This window comes from Dermacentor albipictus, chromosome 6 (assembly GCF_038994185.2).
Source record: "Dermacentor albipictus isolate Rhodes 1998 colony chromosome 6, USDA_Dalb.pri_finalv2, whole genome shotgun sequence".
Taxonomy (NCBI): domain Eukaryota; kingdom Metazoa; phylum Arthropoda; class Arachnida; order Ixodida; family Ixodidae; genus Dermacentor; species Dermacentor albipictus.
The window spans coordinates 25,072,706-25,089,802 of NC_091826.1; the positions used below are offsets into that span (position 1 = coordinate 25,072,706).

Consider the following 17,097-nt stretch of genomic DNA (forward strand, 5'->3'; position numbering starts at 1 on the left):
ATCGCGAACAGAGCTTTAGTAACCGAGAAATTTAGGTAAATGCATGACACGATTTGAGACCCCCCCCCCCCCCCCCCCCAGCGACATTCCGGTACTAGCCTGATGACGAAGGCACTCCTCACCATAATTTATGTCACTAGTACTCAACTACTCGTATTAAAAAGATCATTTCATTAGGTTATAAGACGGAAGAAAATGATACTTGTCTGCTTCTGTTCGATTCTAAGAAAAAAATAACATTTTGACGTTACCCTTCAGTAGTATGGGTGGTCGAAAGGTTTCGCTTTTGCTCGACTCTGCGCGCTCGACTCTGCGCCGCGCGCGCTTTCAGTTGTTACCTTATCGCGTCGTGCTGCGCTGGTTCTGCTGGCTCGCGAAACTTGCATTTGGAACAGGCAGCGAGAATGCCACGTCCATGTGGTGTCGTGGGATGCGCGAACGGTCCGCGGAACTTTGCCAAGAACAGTTGCAGCGGCGAATCCAACGTTACTTATCTCTGTGTGCCAACGAGTGAACCTCTCCGTTCGAAGTGGTTAAGTGCCGTACCTCTGCCTCAGCGCGTTCGCAAAGGGCCGAAAAATCGCATAGTGTGCTCGCTGCACTTTCGTCCAGAGGGCTACCAGTTCAACGCCGACTTACTGAAGTCGTGTGGAGTGCCTTTGCAAGCAATGCTTTCCCGTAGCGCTGTTCCGTCGGTCTTGCCTGCATAATCCGAAGCGCAAGAACAACTGCAGCTCGAAGACAGGGCGGTGAGTGCGGCATTTGGTTTTCACGAAGGAAAAGCTACAAATGTGAGAAAATGTGCAGTCATGACCTCAGTTTCCCTCGTAGTAGTACGCAACGACGCCGGCAGCGCGAGCCCTCAGCAGCAGGTCATGTTCATCAGTGCTTAAATCGCTGAAGCCCAGCCCAGCATCGCGAGCCAATGTGTCGTTGCCAGGGTCGTCCATTGCAACGAGCGTGGAAGTTGGCGTCATAAAATAAAGAATCAGCTTATCGTCGCGGCTTTCCCTTCCGGTAACCGCCATAGTTCCGCTTTCGCGCTGCTGTCGGCTCTGTCCTGGCACTGTTCCTGGCCGTGCGTTTGCGTTTTGCGCAGAAAAGCCGCAGCGCTGTCTGCGGGCACCGTTTTACTCACCGACGGGCAACGTCACCATGAGAACATGACGTCAACACTCCTCGATAGGAGGGCGGGTGATTTGAACTGCACTAGAGGTACGCGGACACTTCAGAACGCATTTTCTCTTAAAATAAGTCTCTTCTTCACATGAAACAAGCGTTTCGAGATTTCTGGGATGGTATTTCAACAGTCCACGTTGACTTAATGTGAACCTTTAGTGTCCCTTTAATTGCGAATTTTCTGCTCCGAGAAATCCACATCGGGTTTCGTTTGCACATCGGGTTTCATGCACCCGACTCAAGCTTGGATTGCGCTTGAGTTGGGTGCATGACAATTTTTTTTTTCTTTCGCGTAGGTCACTTTGTGGCTGCTCGTCAGTTGCGATCTTCATGCTTGCCATGGAAACGAAAAAGAAAAGGCAGCATATTTACTTTTTTTTTGCTTACTTACTATTATTGTCTATTTGAACATACTGCAGCCCCGAAGGGTTGTAACACGATGCGGGATTACAAGATAGAATACAAGATCAGCTGCTCATTATATGTGAGAGGAACTCGGGAGGAGATGCACATCATCCGTGCAAAGAAGGCAAAACATTCTACTGTCGTATAGAGCGCAAAAAAAAATAGTGTTAGTACGTTTCATGGCGCGGATGACATAGATGTATTCAATGTATGCTGGTGTCTAGTGGATGTAGCTCTGACGGTTGTGGTGTAGTGGTGGTGTAGCTGTAGTGTAGCTTGAAATTTTCTTGAAGGACGCTACGTGGCTACGAATATATATCGAGTTACGGGTTCAAGTTTGGAGAGATGAGAAGTATATATAGGGGACCAGTCCACGGCCAAAACAACGAATAATGAAGCCCACAGCCTTGCACGGATTTAATTTTTTGTCAATTTCGCATATTCGTTTTCTTTGTTCGTTTTTTTTTTCTTCTGCGCATTCGGATTCTATAGAAGCAGAAACGTAGGAAAATTTACGCAGCAGGAACCGACGTGCAAGTTGGGTAACCATCGCTATAGAGGGGCAGCGAAAGGGTCGCGAACAGATCGATTTCGCCGCTTTTGTCCGATACGTCCACGGCATCTAATCGCGTTTCACGGCGCAGACCACGCGGCTTTCCGCACGCCCCCTTCAGTGTCCTTTACACGGCAGATTCTCGGAATCAAAGAGAGCGATCACCTTTTGATCGGCAGAGAAGAGTAATGCTTCGGGAGGATATGTTATTGGGGTGGCTGGCGCTTGCTTAAGGACGCAGCTAACACAGCGCGAAAAATACCACGAAGAAAAAAGGTAGGCGTGGGCGTACATTTGTCTTTATTTGGAATGGTGCCTTCGCGAAGCATTAATTACGTCTTTAAGAATGCGTTGTGACCCAAGAATTTAGACGCCGCATTACTGAGAGTGCCAAGGACCCAATATTTGTTCACTTAGCTTCAGCCTATGAGTACAATTTATTTTCTTAAATATCTTCAACTTACCTAAATGGAGCGGCGTTCCAAGTGCATTTAAATTAATTAGTTTTTTTGCATTCACATAACAATAATTATGTCGAACTAGGTTCGGGTGAAATACTGTTCGGGTGAAATATTGTCCGGAGCAGTAGTTTACATATAGAGCTGGAGGTTGGGCTAGTTGGTTCTGCGCTGAGTGCATTATAAGAATTTCCAATTAAAAAAATATAAACATGCAAACTAAGAATGCGAGTAAGTAGACGATATGCGATATCTGGAATACAAACCGTAGCATTAGGGGTGCGCGAATAGTGATTCCTTAGAAGCAATCCAATACTGACGAAGCATATAGCCCGATGTAAAAGAGGCGAGAAATCGTGTCGCGAATTTTGCGGTAGCTTTTTTAGTAGTTTTCCAAATGATTGAGCAGCGGTTCTCACCAATAATATAAACCGATGTTCACATCCTACTACAGTAACAACGTTTGAAAGCCTCTGTCATTACATCGCAGATTGGGAAGTGTTGTTTGCGAAACGCAGAATTGGAACATCAGGAACAAATGCGCAGTTTGTTCTCGTACTCAGGGCTATTTGACGAGTGCGAATGATAGGTGTTTAGCCGGAGACGCCGGGTTACCTGAGCAACGTACGGAGTGCTCGTAACTTCTCGTGTTTCATGTCTACCGTGACCGCGGGGATTAAATTTGTCGTACTTTTTGCTCCAAATATAATTTTTTTATCGCGCACAGTAGATGACGTAAAATACATATATAAAAACTATTCTCGAAATAATCGAATTTATTGATAGCGACTATTCGCTTCACAGACCTAGTCGAATTGAACAGTATTCGATTCGTTATTAGAAAGTTTCGTATATTCACATACCCACACGTAACATTGCGTGCTTAGCAGAGAGGATATGCGCCAGTTCGAAATACCTTGGTGCCTGCTAAGAAAACGCAATCTATGTAGTCTGCTGTTGCTTTCGGCATCATTAGACTCGGTGCAGCTGACCGGCTGGCGACATTGTAACCTTCGCAGGACAATGAAGAGTATGAGACAGTTAAACGAAGATAAAATTTTTGTTTCTTTTTATTTAACATCCCCCCTTGTATCTCGACCAGCTGCTGACATTCTTTAGAAGCGCTTCGGTATCTCTGCTTTATCGTTCCGAGTCGTTGCCAGCAACTGTGCCGCACTCAACAAAAGACTTCCCCCGAAACAAGCCCGAAAAATTGACAAGCATTCCTATACTCCACAGATAACTTTCATAACTTTTGTGAAGGGTGTACATTTACGCATTTCTTTTTGTCGGTAACGATCACTCTTTGCAAAAAATAACTTCGACCTGCGCTAAATAATGTCAGTGTGAAGCCTTACGTAATCTAAGGGCTAAGCTTTGCACTATTACAAATAACACGTGCAGTATGGTATGGTATGCAGAACTTTATTTAGGTCCTGAGGGATCAGTCTGGGACTGATGCGGGCCACTGCCACGTCGGTACAGAGAGGCCGAGCCCCTCTGCTATCACACGGGCCCTCTGGACAGCCCTGAGTTGGTCCGCCAGCACTTCACTGTGCAGCATTCGCTGCCACCACTGTTCACCTCGAGAACCATCACCGGCCAACGCCAAGCAGCGCCACAGCATGTGTTGTACATCGAGCAAACCCCCACACTTACTACAATAGACTGAAACCCCGCAGTCCGGATTAATTTTATTCATGATGACAGGGTTAGGGTACGTCCGTGTCTGCAGAAGCCTTAATGTAACCGCCTGCGGCCTATTTAATTTAGGATGCACGTGCAGTGTACAACAATGTAATTTGCGGTGCTGTATGCCACGTTACGGCGTGCATGTATATCAAAATGTGGGACGCTAATGTCACCTGCACATTATCATTAAAAAGGCCTTAACATCGATGCTGTCATCATTACCATCATCATCATCATCATCATCATTACCAAAACCCCCACCCCTACCACCACGAGGAGGAACCTAACTTATCTCCTCTGAAGTACGAAGGCCTCTTCCAGCAATCTCCAATTACCCAATAGATCAATCAATCAATCTTTATTTCCCATTCATTCATTTACAAAAAATTAACGCTGGGACAAGAACAAAAAGCTGCTTTCTTGCAGCTTGACGAGGTTCTGTGTCGATGCTGTTGGACGACTGTATGCTATGCCTGTCAATACTCACATTTCGGCACATCCCCTATAGCCCTCCGCCATATTAGACTGCGCTTACCTTCCCTTGGCATCCATTATGCAAATGCAATACACCGAAGCGTCCTAGCGCGTTGTCTACGTACGGTAATGAGCGCAGCTTAATTGCCCACGAACTGCGAGAATTCGCGCATTTACTAATATGACCGAGTTTAGAATGTGCCCATATTTGGTGGCATCAATCTGCACGCGGGCTTAATGGCGTGAACGACGGCGACTTGTTACTATGCGGCACCGCTGAGTTTGAAAACGTTGCTCATAGATCGTAGCCGTGCAGGCATGCATGCGCGTGTGTATGCGCTCGTGCGCGATGTGATAGCATCCTCGGACGAACGGGTACAATGTTTTTTTGTCACTGCTGCATCAAAGTTCAAGCCCAAGTTGACAAGATCCAAGAACTTAGGTGCGTTAGCAACAATGGCGGCTTCGATATTTCTCTACTCTACTTTGTCGCTATGAAAAACAAGCTACGAGGACTCGGCCTTTGTGTCGATAGGTTACGTGCGCCAGCATTAATTTTTTTAAAATTCACTTACTCTAAACGCCCTTTTACAGGCATTACATAGGGGGTTACATAACATTACGTAACACATCACGGTGAATAAAATAATGAAAATGTGGAAACAGAACGAGCGCCATTTGCTGAGAACATAACTTGATAAGACATACTAAAATATACACTGCAAACACTGAGAACGTACTGGAAAAAGTAGAACTACAATGGTAGTAGCAGCAATATAGAATAATACAATTATAAGCAATCGGCACAATACAATTTCAGTACGTCGACCTGCGGCGGATTCTGATGGCACATTATTGACACCCTATTCAATATTGAAGCTTGTTTTTTTTTTTTTTGCTTCTACGAATGTTTGCACCGAAATTGCTTGCTTACAGCACGTACGCATGAAAAACAAAACGAAACAAGAATAAAAAAAATCCTAAAATGCTACTACATAGTGACACTTTACGGTTAATAACGTTACAAGTTCAATATGGAATATTTTACCCCCGCCTGGAATGTATAATATGCCATAAATACCTATGGCCATCAATTCTTGCCGTTTGAACTTCTTAGGCGTATGATTATCGAACAACAAATGAACCCCCTGCCCCCTTTTTTTTTCGAAGAGATCGATTTTCTCAGCGTCATGCACTGTTACTAGTCATTCGAAGCTGCAAACCACTGCGTCAATCCAATCTCACTGAAACCGTTATTCGCCGCGGCAGGCACGTACCCAGGGGGGGGCCCGGGGGGGCCCGGGGGGGCCCGGGCCCCCCCCCCCCCGAAATCAAGTGGCATACCCACCCCCCCTCTCCCCACCTACGCCAACACTCCTCACACATTCCTAAAGCGCCGCCAGATGAATGTTGAGACTTGGCAGCTGTTCATCGGTCAGCCTTATGCTGCCTTTTTCTCTCCTTTTAAATGACGGTAGTTATCGGCATTTCTTGTAATGTGAAGGACAGTTTACTCATAGATTTCGCACCCGCGCGATTAAGTCCAGATGCGCTCAGTTGTCACCATCTATTCAACCGTCACGCGCATAGCTGTTGCTTTTGTTAGTTCTACCTTCTTTGTTTAGGCTGATCCTGGGACCAGGAGAGGGATGCGGCTGTTACTCAGCTGGTCTGTACTCTCATGGAACGAGTTGCGGCCGGAGAAAACACCAATTGCGTTTAACTTTTCTCTTTGCTTCATTATTTCCTTGAGTTACGGCTCGCCGCGACGCTGGCAGATGCCCGGAACCATATGCACGTGATATGGGTTATATAAGGTGGGAAATAAAATGATGTGAAAGAGCGTCCATCATGAAACCCTGCAATAACCCTTAAACCCATAAGCAAGATGACTGTCGCCAGTTACCTCGTCTGTTTTTTCTTAATTGTATAGCACTTTTCGTGCAAAATTGGAAACCGGAAACAAAAATCGCAAGGAGTTGAGAAATTAAGCGATCTACTAAGGGAGAGAGCCAACGCAACAACCAAACTGCAAGCTAAAGCAAATAATAAAAATGTTAACCGGTGTTTATGAGAATATTTATGGATCAACATCTTTTTATTTAAAAAGGAAGTAGGGAAAACGCCGCCGGAAGTGGAGAGTAATTACTTGCTTTGAATGACTCATCAACAGTTATCGGTCGAACCGCCTCACGTAGCCACTTCTCTGCTGTGCTTATGTGGGTGTTTTTCTAACCTTTCTCGGTGAGCGCAGTACGTCTAGAATCGCAGAGTCCTGCGCTCTACGCGGTTGTATGGGACTGGCGGCCGCACAGCGTTACGCAATTCGCGGAACTATCAAAACTGATCCACAAGGCGAAAATAACTGATATTCGAAACTATAACATGTGAAAGACTGAAGAAGCCGTAAAAAAATGAACGCAGCCTGAAATCAGTAAAAAAGAAACCTGGCATAGGCCAAACCATGATGTATGCACTAAAAGATAAGAGGGATAATATCATAAGCAATCTCGAAGATACAGTAAAAGCAGCAAAAAAATTCTAAGCTGACCTGTATACAGTACCCAGAGGAGTCACGATACCTCACTTAGAAACAGTAATGAACAGGATGCAGAAACTCTCCTATGACTAGCGATGAGGTCAGAAGGGCGCTGCAAGATATGAAACGATGAAGAGTGGGAGGAGATGGTGGAATAACAGTCCATTTAACCAAAGATAGAGGAGACATCATCATCAGCCTGGTTACGCCCACTGCAGGGCAAAGGCCTCCCATATTTCTCCAACAACCCCGGTCATGTACTAATTGTGGCCATGCCGTCCCTGCAAACTTCTTAATCTCATCCGCCCACCTAACTTTCTGCCGTCCCCTGCTACGCTTCCCTTCCCTTGGAATCCAGTCCGTAACCCTTAATGACCATCGGTTATCTTCCTTCCTCATTACATGTCCTGCCCATGCCCATTTCTTTTTCTTGATTTCAGCTAAGATGTCATTAACTCGCGTTTGTTCCCTCACCCAATCTGCTCTTTTCTTATCCCTTAACGTTACACCTATCATTCTTCTTTCCATATCTCGTTGTGTCGTCCTCAATTTGAGTAGAACCCTTTTAGTATGCCTCCAGGTTTCCGCCCCGTAGGTGAGTACTGGTAAGACACAGCTATTATACACTTTTCTCTTGAGGGATAATGGCAACCTGCTGTTCATGATCTGAGAATGCCTGCCAAACGCACCCCAGCCCATTATTATTCTTCTGATTATTTCTGTCTCATGATCCGGATCCGCAGTCACTACCTGCCCTAAGTAGATGTATTCCCTTACGACTTCCAGTGCCTCACTGCCTATTGTAAACTGCTGTTCTCTTCCGAGACTGTTAAACATTACTTTAGTTTTCTGCAGATTAATTTTTAGACCCACTCTTCTGCTTTGTCTCTCCAGGTCAGTGAGCATGCATTGCAGTTGGTCCCCTGAGTTACTAAGCAAGGCAATATCATCAGCGAATCGCAAGTTACTAAGGTATTCTCCATTAACTTTTATCCCCATTATTTCCCAATCCAGGTCTCTGAATACCTCCTGTAAACACGCTGTGAATAGCATTGGAGAGATCGTATCTCCCTGCCTGACGCCTTTCTTTATTGGGATTTTGTTGCTTTCTTTATGGAGGACTGCGGTGGCTGTGGAGCCGCTATAGATATTTTTCAGTATTTTTACATATGGCTCGTCTACACCCTGATTCCGTAATGCCTCCATGACTGCTGAGGTTTCCACAGAATCAAATGCTTTCTCGTAATCAGGAGACATAATGCTTAGAAAACTGGCGGCTCTTTATTCGAAGTGTATATCGACTGCAAGAGTCCCAGAGAACTGGAAGAATGCAGACATTATACTAATCCACAAAAAAGGAGACGCTAAAGAATTGAAAAATAATAGGACCATTAGCTTGCTCCCAGGATTATATAAGATATTTACCAAAATAATCTCCAATAGAATAAGGGCAACACTGGATTTTGTAAACCAAGGGAACAGGCTGGCTTCAGGAAGAGATACCTTACAATGGATCACACCCATGTCATCAATCAGGTTATCGCGAAATCTGCAGAGTAGAATGAGCCTCTCTATGTAGCTTATATAGATTACGAAAATGCATTTGATTCAGTAGAGATACCAGCAGTCTAGAGGCACTACGTAATCAAGGACTACAGAACGCTTACGTAAAAAGCTTGAAAAATATTGCAACATGGATGTGGTATTTGTTTGTTTGAACGAGGTGCGTGTTCACCATCACTCCAGAAAAGAGGAAGAACGAACTGGGCTCACGCTGTGAATCTAACCGGTCAGCGCTGCAACCGTTGTTGTAAATATAATCTGTAAATAGTTTCTCGGCTTACTGGCTCGTCCTTCGCGTAAGAATATATACAGAGGTTCTACAGCTACCTTAATTCTACACAAGAAAAGCAGGGAGATACCTATAGGGAAAGGGGTCAGACAGGGAGACACAATTTCTCCAAAGCTATTCACTGCGTGCTTAGAAGAATTCAAGCTATTAAACTGGAAAGGCTTAGGAGTAAAGATCGACGGCAGATATCTCAGCAACCTTCGGTTTGCCGATGACATTGTTCTATTCAACAACAATGCAGACGAGTTACAACAAATGATTGGAGACCTTGAGAGAGAGAGTGTAAGAGTGGGGTTGAGTATTAATATGCAGAATATGAAGATAATGATAAATAGCCGGGCAAAGAAACAAGAGATCAGGATCGCCAGTCGGCCAATAGAGACTGTGAAGGAATACGTTTACCTAGGTCAATTATTCACAGGGAACCCTGATCATGAGAAGGAAATTCACAGAAGAATAAAAATAGGTTGGATCGCATACGGCAGACATTGCCAGCTCCTGACTGGAAGCTTACCATTATTATTGAAAAGTAAAGTGTCCAATCAGTGCATTTTGCCAGTGCAGACATATGGGGCAGAGACTTGAGAGCAAGTTAAGGACCGCGCAAAGAGCGATCGAAAGAAGATTGCTAGGCATAACGTTAAGAGAGAGAAAGAGAGCGGTTTGGATCAGAGAGCGAACGGGTATAGACGATATCCTAATTGATATCAAGAGGACAAAATGTAGCTGGGCAGGTCATGTAATGCGCCGGCTAGATAACCGTTGGACCATTAGGGTTACAGAATTGGTACCAAGAGAAGAAAAACGCAATCGAGGACGACAAAACACTAAGTGGAGCGACGAAATTAGGAAATTCGCGGGTGCTAGTGGGAATCGGTTGGCGCAGGACAGGAGTAAATGGAGATCGCAGGGAGAGGCCTTCGTCCTGCTATGGACATAAAACATGATGATGATAATGATGATGATGATGATGGTGGAGGTGGTGGGCCCCCCCCCCCCCCCCCCCCCCGAAAAAAAATCCTGGGTACGTGCCTGCGCCGCGGTATGAATAATAGGCGACGCACTGAAATTGAATGCTGGCACAATACAATACAATGTCAATACAATAGGCCGAGTCCTCATCTCCTGTTTTATTGTAGCGCGAAAGTAGAGTCGAGAAATATCAAAGCCGCTATTGTTGCTAACGCACAAAGTTCTTGGTTCTTATCAAGTCAGGCTTGAGCTTTGATTCAGCAGTGGTAAAATAAAACTGGCTGGGGGGCTTAGCTAAGGTTAAGCCTGGATATCTCGAAGCGAAAAGGTTCGGCGATGCCTATGGTTTAGCTTATGATTATGCTTTATGATTTAGCCTATGGATATGCTTATGGTTTAAATTATGGATATGTTAATGGTTTAACTTATGGATATGCTTACGGTTTAGCTTATGATTATGCTTTATGATTTAGCCTATGGATATGCTTACGGTTTAAATTATGGATATGCTTACGGTTTAGCTTATGGTTATGCTTTATGATTTAGCCTATGGTTATGCTTACGGTTTAACTCATAGATATGCTTTGGTTAGCTTATGGCTATGCTATACGTGTGCCTTGTGCACTTATGCAAATTGTTTATCAATGATATATACCATAAGTTATGCAGGATTATTAAACTTCTTTATTCATCATTGTTGGACACATTGTCTATGAATTTCTGTACAGCCACAAACACAGCTCTCTGTGTCGGTAGTATCACTCTCTTCTCCTTCCATGTTGAATGCGCACGCATATTCTCTGGCAAGCGGTTATATAGTCGGCCTCCGCGATAAACACGCGCTTGCGGCGAACGTCAAACGATGACGCATAGCGCGCGGCAGTGGCCACCTGCGCCGACTCCGAACACGCTTACGGAGCCGATTCAGATTCCGAACACGCTTACGGAGCCGATTCCGACTCCGAACACGCTTACGGAGCCGATTCAGATTCCGAGCACGCTTACGGAGCCGATTCCGACTCCGAACACGCTTACGGAGCCGATTCCGACTCCGAACACGCTTACGGAGCCAATGCCGATATACGCCGGCTCGCGCGAAGCGCGGTGTTGACTAGCGTAGTGAATGAAGCTTTTCGCTTCAAAAACGTTGCACCCGTTCGTTCGAGCGTGCTATCGCATCACGTTCGCCTGCGTACATTCGTACGCATATACATACGCGCATGCATGCATGCATACATGCACGGCTACGATCTATGACCAATGTTTTCAAACTCAACGGTGCCATATAGTAACAAGTGGCCCTCAGTCGCGCCATAATAAAAATGAAAAAAATTAAATTACAAGAACCGCTTTCTGAATATGAGGCACGCCATAGCGGGGGACTCCAGAAATTTGGACCACCTGGGTCTCCTGAACGTGCATCCGAATGTAAGTACACGGGTGTTTTCGCATTTCGTCCCCGTCGAAATGCGGCCGCCGTGGCCGGGATTGGATCCCGCCGACCTCGTCCTCTGGAGCCTAACACCACAGCCACTGAGCAACCACGGCGGGTGCGCCCATAATAATAATAATAATAATAATAATAATAATAATAATAATAATAATAATAATAATAATAATAATAATAATAATAATAATAATAATAATAATAACATGTATCATTCGCAGCGCACGAAACCGCCGGTGCAGGAACGCGAGACTTCCTCGTGTCCTGTATATATACTCACTCGTCAGTAGACATGGAGAATCCTCAGCGTTGCCGCCATAGGATCCGAGAGCTCCTGCAATGTGGAGGCGTTGCCGCCGCGAGAGTTTCGTCGTGCTCGCGAAACACAAAAAATGTGTTTGCTGGCGATTCTTGAGGCGCGAAAGGAGACAAGAACGGCCTCGCTGGCGGGGGCAACGCCGGCGTCTTTCAGGGCCGCGCGCACGCAAGTAGCGTTCGTCCGATAAGGGGGGGATTGTTTTACTGCTATCAGATAAGTAGTCTTTTGAAAGTACCCGCCCCTCCAGCTCCGTAGGTGTGTGTGAGTGTGTGTGCGGGTCAAGCGCCCCGAATGGATTGATGGATGGATATTATGAGCGTCCCCTTTGAAACGGGGCGGTGGGTTGCGCCACCAAGCTCTTGCTACTATGCTGCCCAATATCCTACCTAGGTTAAACAATGAAAAAAGAAAAAAAAACACTATGAAATACCACTTCCACATTTGCTGATACCCTATTGCGAACTGTGTTTTTGTACGTCTCCGTCTTTTGTCGTTTCCCTACTTTTCTTCCACCAATCCTCCAATCGCCTCTTACTAATGTCTAAAACCGGCGTTTGAGGTGACATCTGCCGACGTACGAGAGAAGCAGAAAATGGGATCGCCCTATACTCCATAGGGGGATCTCTACTATATCTATATCATAACTATATCATAACTATAACTATATCATACTGTAGTTAGCAGAGGGAACGCTGGCGATAGGGTCTACGGGTCCTACGAGATCCGGTGGTTCGTACGTCAGCGAGAATTGAAAAGTGGAAATCATGGATGAAATCCTTCATCTTTAGTGTTAAAATGTTTATTACACTAAACTTTGGCCTATACCGTCGTCTTTCTGGGTTCGGTATCGTGATCTTGCAGACGAATAGTTTTCAACGATATTGCGAAGTCGCGGAATATAATTACCGGTTATGCAAGAACGCGTACTTACAGTTTATTTACAATCGGTACACAAACAGGATGGTCGCCGAAACAATTTGCAGGCTGTTTCCGCGAAGTTGTGTTCTTTTTTTTTTTGACGATGAATTGTGCATTCGACGCCATGTTTAACTGTTCCTTAACGTATTACATTCCAAGTGCAACAATGCACAACGATCACACAAGCGTGCAGAAACTCACGACATCCATTCGTCTAGAGTAATAAGATTTCTCGCAATTTCCGAGAGATAAACCAATAATGAACAACGCCCCGAGAATTTCTGACCTCAACAGGCGCGAAAATCGGGAAAATCCGTACACTACCCGCTTAGCCCTCTAGCAGTTTTTATAGCAAACTCTAGGTGTTTCACGTGCCTAATCGAATAGCAACACCCGGTCGCTTCCTCCCCCCCCCCCTTACCAAAGGTGATTGGGGAGAGGGCGCCAATACGATAGATTACGGCCCCTCGGAGAATGAATTTACAGGCACCGCAGCTCGCAATTCAAAACGCTGCGCAGTGTATTAGGCAGCCTTTGGGGTAAGTGATTTCAGCATGGAGGAAGTAGATTTCAGCGATAGGATGCAAGCGCCATCTATTGGTTTAAATGGCACATGTTCAATATAGTATTAACCCGGAAGGACAGAAGGCGCTCCTTTCCGGCCGACCTGCTTAGCAGACGACAAAAGTTATCAGCGTACAAGAAATCCGCTTTAGCGGCGAACTTAAACGTCCTGCGTAATATGCGTAAAATCAGCGCCCAAGCTTTGCCGGACGCTTGTCTCACTATAAAGCATTCGCGCTCATATTTTTGGAGTGTATAGCCGCTAAAATAACCCAGCACTGTGCTAGTCACAAATACCGTGCCAGCTTCTGAGCTGAAAAAGGAGGACACTGTGCAGATTAATTCGAACCACCTGGTATTCTTTAACGTGAACCTAAATGTAAGTGCGCTAGCGTTTTTCGCCACCCATTCGTTTCACCGCCGCGGTCGCAATCGCACCCACGACCTCGAGGTCAGTAGCGCAACGCCATAGCCTCCAAGCTTCCGCGGCGGGCAGTTCTATGTTCGAAGCTGCCCGTGGCCTGGTTGAGGAAATATGCAAATTCTTGCGATGTCTCGTGCCTCGTAAACTCTTGACGCCGACTGTGCTTCGTAGTTTTATGTTACCAACGGATACCTGGGTTAATGAACCTCGAGGTATACCTCGATTTTAATCCCGGGTAGACAGCGCTATATGCTATGATATGCATAGTGCGCTATGACAGCGCACTATGCTATAATTGATCTGAAAGTGCTGCCATCGACATTGTCGTGACGTGATGACGCAGTGCAAAATTTAGTCACGTTTATATAGCAGCAAAGCAAGCTATGATGATGTTGCTAATTGAAAAAAAAAAATATGTACACGAACTCTGCAAGCGTGTCCTCTGACCGCGCTCGACTGTGACGGCCGCAGCGATTGCAGGAACGGACGGAAGCAGCGTGTCGTGACGTCACGACGCCCCCGTCTCCGGTGGACCGAAACCGAAACTATTTCGCCAAGACCACTGCCGTAAATTGTGTAGGACGCTGGCGCATTCTAGTATTCTGTACAAGGGTATAGAACGCATGGGCTTAATCCAACGCAATAGAATGACAAGTTGAACATCGCTGTTCCTTTTAACAGCTCCCAGGTGCTGCACCGCACGAAACTGGCAGACGCAAATGTGCAATTTTCCTAGGAATGGCTAGAATGTTCCAATATTACAGCACCAAAGCAGTCAACAAAAGTACTACCTTGTGCACAACAAGGTTGCAGTGGAAATACTGCAATGCCTGAAAGGTGCCAGTCGTATAGAAGCTTCGCAAGTGGTCAACGTGGGGTGGAATGCCTTAAGCGTAGTACGATGCAACTTAACGGGCCACCTTTTACGCATTACTATAGTGCGTAAGCAGGAATATGCAAGCTACCTTAGTGTTGAACAAGATTGGCATGCTTTAGATTCAGCAGCATCTGCACTTTACTGCTGGACACGCACTTATCCGAAGAGGAGGAATTGGAGGGCCCCGAGGCAAAGAAAGATTTATTTGAGAGAAAGAAGAAAAGCAGGGGAAAAAAAAAAAAACAGAAGACACCGTTAACGTAAAAAAAAAAGAGAAGCTCGTCTCGCTTCTCAATTTCAAAACTTAGCAGAGACGAAGTCGGACACCGATCGGTACTCGGGAAGCGCGAGTCGCCACGTGTGGATCTCGTTCCAGGCCTCGGCTTCCTTGCGGTCGCCGAGGCGCGCGAACTTGCCCTGGTACGCCTGGTACAGCTGGTTCGTGAGGTGCGCCAGACAGGCCACGTTCGTCCTCGGGTAGTAGCCGGCCCAGTTGCCCCTGGACGTAACGAGAAAGCCCGGTGGGACATCGAAAAAGTCCGGCAGGCTCGAACGTTGACGAAGCAATACGCAAATACCACTCTTAACGACCCGCGGTATGACGCAATTTTCGTGTTTATTATTGCTATCTTCAGGCGATGAGGACACCGAACGCCTGTGAATGCTGCATCTATATTTTTTTTTTGGTTTTGGTGGTGTTTTAGACTTCGGAATGATGAAGCTGCCGCCTGCAGCTTTCCAAGTCGTGTGCTGTTAGGATGACGTAATTCACTAATATTACCTTGCTATAACTTCTAAGATTTTGTGCAACAATTATGGAGATCCAAGGTACATGTTGGCATCTATGTAAAGCGATGCTTTAGTTTAACTAAATGATGTGTAATTGAACAACATTTGCGACGCGCACAATCATGTTTACTGTCATGCTATGCGATGTCTAATGTCACACAACTGTTTATGTTAGTGCTGCAAATCATTCCCGGGCTATGCCGAAATGCAAACACCCAAATCAGGTGCACGCATAGCGTGAGTTGTATACGCGGTAATGTTCCGAAGACCACGACTATGTATGGTCGTGGTCTTCGGACCAACAAGCACCATACGACTACGTATGGTGCTTGTTGAAGGGAGAATGGCGATATAAAAAATGTACGCAGAGAGACCTACGGCCTATATCTAAATACATTTAACACTTGTATACCTTTTTTTTCTTTTGATAGTGCTCATGACCATCTAAAAGGTATGCCGAAAAATGGCTCCGTGCCTAATGGGCTGTGAACGGCCGGCCCCAATACAAGAGAAAGAAGCCGTTGAACATCATGCACTAATGCACTAAGTGGTCTGTGTACTTTAAAGATACCTGGGTGACATAACATGTGCGGTACTTTACTCGTGAAATATAGTTCGATTATGCAGGACAAGGGGACCCTCAATGTCGGTCCTGGAGCGTGGATCGCGTGCCCATGAGGCGGGTAATTGAAAACAGTGGACGGCGCAAAACCACAGAGAGTGCCGGAAGGAAATAACGCGACTAGGTGAGATGGTTGGCAGCAGGCGAATCCATAAAGCTTTTCGTTCGTAAGTGCTGTTCTTCATTGGCTGATCACCTTCGCTAATATGTCCTACATTACTATTGGCTGGCACGAACGCTTTTAGCGTAAGAACGTTTTGTCAATATGGGCCCAGATGTTTCGGAAGCAATCAGCTCTAAAAAAAAAAAAAAAAAAGCGGGAGGGGACCAAAAATGCTAAGCGACGGAAGCGCGCAGTCTTGTGTTGTTTCTTTTTTACTGTTTTTTTAGTGCTGCTTGCTCGCAAAAGGCATCACCTAAAAAAAAAAAACAAAAAACGCCCCGTATGGCTTACTTTGTGATGGTTCCAATCTCCTTGTAGATGGAGTACACGTTCGAATGCCTGGACTCGCATGGGTGAGCGTGGTTAAGGTTTGAGAACACGATGTGGCCGGCTGCGGGAGAAACGAAAGTCAGCGCGAACGACAAATTGAAGTTTATTGAACGGTAAATATATGCATACGCACCGGGTACGAGTGCATCGTGATGTCTCATTATGCGCCGAGCTGAACACGAACACGACTGTGGCGCCTACGACGTCACGGTGTAAATATGTGCAAACTAAAACCGCAAGTTGCACTCCTTATTCAAGAGCCACGGCACTGATTTTTGATGAGGTTTGTTATATTTAAAGAAAAATTAAAATTTCGTGACTGTATCAGGCGCATCTTTTTGTTTAGAGCATGAAACCTAATATAAAAAAAATGACTGAGAACTGCAAAACTTCGAAAAAATAAATAAATAAAGAAAGAAAGAAAGAACCAAACTATCAAGTATACAACTCGTAACTCAGCAATGCAAAACGATGTCACAATTCTGTAAACTGCACCTTACAGCACATATAAAGCTGACAA

General features: G+C 45.5%; 2 protein-coding genes across 4 annotated transcripts in view; both read right to left on the reverse strand.

Annotated features, from left to right (window-relative positions):
- LOC135896510 (ras-like GTP-binding protein Rho1) overlaps positions 1–12,136 on the reverse strand; it is a 34,913-nt gene extending 22,777 nt beyond the window's left edge. For both annotated transcript variants that reach the window (XM_065424939.1, XM_065424937.1), the window contains exon 1: positions 11,852–12,136. Coding sequence is in view for 1 of the 2 variants with exons in the window: in XM_065424937.1 (XP_065281009.1) it covers positions 11,852–11,865 (14 nt within the window). In the remaining variant the exon portion in view is untranslated. The remainder of the gene's footprint in view (positions 1–11,851) is intronic.
- A 2,711-nt stretch (positions 12,137–14,847) lies between these two features.
- LOC135896515 (serine/threonine-protein kinase haspin-like) overlaps positions 14,848–17,097 on the reverse strand; it is a 29,269-nt gene continuing 27,019 nt past the window's right edge. For both annotated transcript variants that reach the window (XM_070540181.1, XM_070540180.1), the window contains 2 exons: positions 16,539–16,638; positions 14,848–15,172 (listed from right to left, as the gene is read on the reverse strand). In XM_070540181.1, the coding sequence (XP_070396282.1) occupies positions 14,971–15,172; positions 16,539–16,638 (302 nt within the window). In that variant the 3' untranslated portion in view covers positions 14,848–14,970. The remainder of the gene's footprint in view (positions 15,173–16,538; positions 16,639–17,097) is intronic.